Here is a 5,537-nt window from a genome sequence, read left to right on the forward strand (position 1 = left end):
AGGTTTTACACTAACAATGAGAACATCATTTTTCATGACATCACCAATTAGTTGAAAAAATATATTAATTATTGAAAATCTAGGAGTTGAATGTTTTAGTTTCTATTTTTTGTTTTGTAAGCTGTTGTACCAAGCAGATTCTATCTAATTATTTGAATATTATTTAATGTGTTTAGAATCATAATGTTTTACAAGTGGTCTAAATAAAAATTATAAGAATTCACAAAAGAAAATTAATTTTTTTTCTCTGGCATCATTTAAAAAAAAAAAAATTGTGTTTTTTTTTTTTTTTTTTTTAAATACATATATAATTTCACGCCAATCAAATAGACTATAAGAAAATTGCACATTGCTTTGCTTCTCTTAAAATATGTGCATCTTTGCCCAAAGATTTTGAATCTTCCACAAAAGCTTTATAAAATCTTTACGAAGCCTCCCTCCTTACTTGGTAGTCCGATCTCCATATTGTGCCATCATTTTCTTTGAATAATGACAAACTTTTTAATAAGTTTGTGACTTATATCATATTAGGGGTTGGTTTGGAGTGTTCTAACAAAGTGTACTTTTTATTTTTTTACGAAAAGATGTGCAAAAAAGTAGAGTTGTGATATGATGAAAAAAAGATAAAAAGATAAAAAGATAAAGATGAATTATATAGTAGATGCCAAACCAACCCTACCACTACAGGAAAACATAGCAAATAACACGGAGTTTTAGCGACGCCGCGCCCCCCGTCGCGAAAAACAGTTTTTTGCGACGGTAACTGCACCTGTCGCAAATACTAGACTTTAGCGACGGTACTGACCCGTCGGTAATGAAACCAAGCGGAGGGGTCGGAAATGCGGAAGTATTAGCGACGGTAAATAAAACCGTCGCAAAAAACCTATTTTTTGAGACGGCATATATCATTTGCGACGGAAACTTGCCGTCGCAAAACAGGATTAATTCAAACGGCGCCGTTTTGCCTTCTATTTGCGACGGTGTACATCATACCGTCGCAAAAAGTCCAAAATAAAAACCCTTCTTCTTCCCGTTGGCTGCCGCGCGATGCTCCTCCCCAAATCCCTAACTTCACCCCCAAATTCCCCAAACGGCCTACGAGGAAGACAGCGGTGGTGAGGCGGCAACGGCTCCGGCGACAAGAGTGGTGCTCCGGCGACGACTCTCTCTCCCTCTGCGTATGCTCTCTCTCTCTCTCTTTGTGTATATATATATAAATCTGTCTATATATATATATATATGGAATGTATATAAATCTATATATATATATATATAAATCTGAAATCTGTCTATAACTGTTTAGCTATTTTTATTTTTTTAAACCATAAATCTGTATATAATATATATATATGGAATGTATATATGGAATGTATATAACTGTTTAGCTATTTTTATAACTTGATATATAAATCTGTTTAGCTATTTTTATTTTTTTAAACCATAACTTATTATTATTATTTTTTGGTGGTAATTTTATGAAAAGAAATTTGAGATTGGTGGGCTTTGTTGGTCTGTGATTCAAAAACCAGGGTAGGAAATGTATATGAGGCTGTTGGACTTGTGTGCCTAAAAATTAGGGCTTTTTTTGTGCAGTGATTAAATCACTAAATTTCAACCATAACTTATTATTATTATTTTTATTTTTTTAATTAAAACAGTGATTAGGGAAATGTATATGAGGCTGTTGGACTTGTAATTAGGGAAATGTATTAGGGAAATGTATACATGAAAAATGTATTAGGGAAACAGTAATTAATTTCAACCATATACATTAGGGAAATGTATATGAGGCTGTTGGACTTGTGTGCCTAAAAATTAGGGCTTTTTTTAAACCATAACTTATTATTATTATTATTATTATTATTATTATTATTATTATTATTATTATTATTATTTTAATTAAAACAGTGATTAAATCACTAAATTTCAACTCCATTGAACTAATAACTATCAAGTTACCTATTTTAGTTTTCGTAGTTTTGGCTCAGTAAATGCAGTTAGTAGTTTCAGCTAGTCAAACATTAAAAATATATTATTTTTGTTATTTTTTAGTTACTTGTGTTGAGTTTACGAACTTAAGAACGAAATAAATTAAACTAATACTTTAATTGTTTAAATCGTCTCAAATTATATTGGTGTTTAAGAAGATTCAATTACAAATAACCATGAGACAAACTCAATTATAAAGTTTTAATAATAATATAAACTCAATTATAAAGTCATGAAGTCATGAAGTTATAAGAGAAAATAAAAAAAAATACAAAAAAAAAAAACAGGATTTTAACCCTTATAATAAAATAAATCTTAAATTTTTAATTTAATTAATTTAAACCTTAAATAGGAATTTTAGACATTTCGTTAATTTGCCAAATAGGATGTCGAGTGAATATTTATGTGCAGGTATTATATTTAGAGTTACTTTGGTGAGATATTCTTGTGGATGTGTACAGATGATGGATAAGAGTTGGATTGATTTGCCAAATAGGATGTCGAGTGAATACATTAATGGGATTGATGAATTCCTTGTGTTTGCCTACACCAATAGGGTTGAAGGTTCGATGATCAGTTGTCCGTGTAGGAAGTGTGAGAATCGATACTATTTTGTACGAGATGGTGTACGGGAGCATCTGATTTTGAATGGTTTTTTTAAAAAATACAAACATTGGATTAATCATGGGGAATCTTACATATCTCTGCATAGTAATCGAGAGAATGAAACATTAGCTAATTTAGACATTAGAGATGATATGATTGGAATGATACAAGGGGCTATGGGAAATCCACATGCCGGTACAAGTGTTGAGGGTGATGAACCACAGGGGCCTGATCCCCGTGCATCTGAACCCCAGCTCGGTCCAAATGCAGAGACTGCAAAGTATTTCAAACTTCTTCAAGATGCACAAAGTGAATTGTATCCGGGTTGTCAGAAGTTCACATCTTTGTCATTCATTGTTCGACTTCTACATTTGAAGGTGCTTAATCAGTGGACGGACAAGTCTGTTGACATGTTGCTTGAGTTATTGAATGAGGCGTTTCCGTTGGGTGTGAAACTCCCGGACTCATATTATAAAGCTCAAAAGGTCACAACAGATTTGGGCTTCACGTATGAGACGTGGGATGCATGTCCCAACAGTTGCATGTTGTTTCGAAACGAGGACGCCAATCTTGATAAATGTGTCATATGCAACAGTTCTAGATGGAAATCAAATGGTGATGGTGGTTCAAATGGTCCTAACACAGGTGGCAAACAAGTAGCTGCAAAGCAGATGAGGTATTTTCCTTTAAAGTCAAGGTTGCAGAGGTTGTTTATGTCATCCAAGACGGCCAAGTTAATGAGATGGCACGCAGAGGAACGAACTGATGATGGTGTCTTCATGGTGTCTTAAGTCGATCTACATTTTAAATTTTACATTTCGTGTTAAATAGGTCCAAACTTTGTGAAGGACTACTGATGTCATACTTTATGAAGAGATTATTCTATTGGCAAATGGTCCTCATAACCTAGCAAGGAGGTTCAACGGGTATATACTGAATGGGTTTCGGTATCGAGTAAAGGCCATGGATGATCGTCGAGCCACACAAAATTGTGGTGTAGCTTTGAAGGCAGATACCATAAGTTATGCTAGTCGAAAAGACAAGAATCCTCGTCTGGGGTCTGTGTACTATTATGGACAATTGACAGATATTGTTGAGATTCGATATTCCAATGAGAAGAAACATGTGTTGTTTAAGTGTGATTGGATTGACAACATTCACGGAAAGAAAGAAGATGTCTTCAATTTCACGTTGGTGAACTTCAATCATTTGTTGTACCGAGATGATCGAATTACCAATGAACCTTTCATCTTGGCGTCCCAAGCAGAGCAAGTTTGGTATGTTGCAGACCCGTTACAACCAGACTGGCAAGTCGTGGTGAAGATGTCTCAAAGAGGTTTATTTGATATGAGTTCAACTGATCCACAAATCGAGCCATACATGAGCCAACAATTGGAAGAAAATATAATGCTTCGTGATGAAGAAGTTGGTTGGGTGAGGGAAGCCGCAGAAGGGGAAACAGTTGATGTTCAAATAGGCTGATATGTAATCAACATTAGTAATTCAATTAAGGCCAAGGTTGTAGTTAATCATCAATTTCTTAATTTACTTTGTCTTTGTAATTGTATTAGTTCAAATCATGTCATATTATAGTTGATGACAAACCATTGTCTATGTTTCTAATGTCAATTAATGTTATATTGCTTGAAGATTATTATGGGAAGGAAGAGGAAGCCTGATCATCCCCGGCGCATGATGTCTGATGTGCTACATAACAGGACATCAGTAGCACCACCATTAGAGGAGGCATCACATCGGCCAGCATCGGAGGGGCCATTAGTGCCACCACCATCTGAGGGGCCATTACCACCGTATCGACCACCATCAGTGGCACCACAGCAGCTACCATGTACTCGGCCTCCACGCCTACTATCGGTGCGTCCACCATCAATGGCACCACAGCAGCTATCATCATCAGCTTATGAGCCATCCGCAGGTATTTAAATTTGCTTTGATTTGCTTGAAAATTATTTACACATACATTTATTTATGCTCATTATATATAACTTGTTTATTCTCATTGTATTTTGCAGACCCTTCGACTTCTTCACAGCCCACATCAGGTTTATTTGATATGATTTGTATTCACATTATTTAAATTTGCATTTGGTTGTTACCATTGCATATTGTTTATTATTATTGTATATCGCAGGTCATGTTAGTTCTTCATCAACCTCGACTAGGCGTGGTAGAGGATGTGCCAAGGGCATTAAAGAGTGGGGTACTGGTAAAAAGTTGCACATACAATTTGATGGAAATTACTGCCCAATAGGGGATAACGTGGCCAAGTTAACTACTCAACTTGGCATTATTGTCCGGAATGGTAACATTGTTCCTCTTACTTTTGTTGACTGGAACAGTGTGCCTGATGATATTGTTGATGCTATCTGGAAGGATGTGAAGGTAAAAGTATATTTTTGTCCACAAATTCGAATTCCAAATTTGTGTTATACTTAGCCTTAAACTTTGTGTTTTATAAGACAATTTGAATATATGTCTAGAGGAGTACAAGCCAATCTGCATGAAAAACTGCAACAGCATATGGAAGGATCACAAGAACAAGCTTAAGGCTAAGTATTTCAAGCCTAGAAGCTCTGATCCTAATCTGAAGGATGATGTTCCTATGAACGTTGTGCCAAGCCAGTGGGAACAACTTGTAGAGTATTGGCGTACTTCCGATGCTGAGGTATACAATTACGTTATATTTATGATCCCGGTTTGGGAGTTAGAGCCGGATTTCACTTTAGGCAAATTACTTCCTTAAGAAACTTGAATTCGAGGAGTTAACGCCCCAAAATCACCAAACGGCGTCGGTTTAGCACGAAACTTGGCACACACGACCGCCTAGGCACGAGAGACTTGTGGGAGAAGACGGGGCTCGAATCGGGTTCCCGGTTTGGGAGTTAGAGCCGGATTTCACTTTAGGCAAACTACTTCCTTAA

General features: G+C 35.9%; 1 protein-coding gene across 1 annotated transcript; it reads left to right on the forward strand.

The window, feature by feature from the left end:
• The first annotated feature begins 1,016 nt into the window (after positions 1 to 1,016).
• Positions 1,017 to 5,262, forward strand: LOC145799572 (uncharacterized). Its single transcript, XM_082889166.1, has 4 exons — positions 1,017 to 1,178; positions 4,246 to 4,531; positions 4,629 to 4,658; positions 4,748 to 5,262. The coding sequence occupies exons 2-4, from the start codon at positions 4,252 to 4,254 to the stop codon at positions 5,050 to 5,052; spliced, it is 615 nt and encodes a 204-aa protein (XP_082745292.1). The 5' UTR covers positions 1,017 to 1,178; positions 4,246 to 4,251; the 3' UTR covers positions 5,053 to 5,262.
• Positions 5,263 to 5,537: the final 275 nt, after the last annotated feature.

Source organism: Camellia sinensis, chromosome 9, assembly GCF_055761805.1.
Source record: "Camellia sinensis isolate YWXY chromosome 9, ASM5576180v1, whole genome shotgun sequence".
Taxonomy (NCBI): domain Eukaryota; kingdom Viridiplantae; phylum Streptophyta; class Magnoliopsida; order Ericales; family Theaceae; genus Camellia; species Camellia sinensis.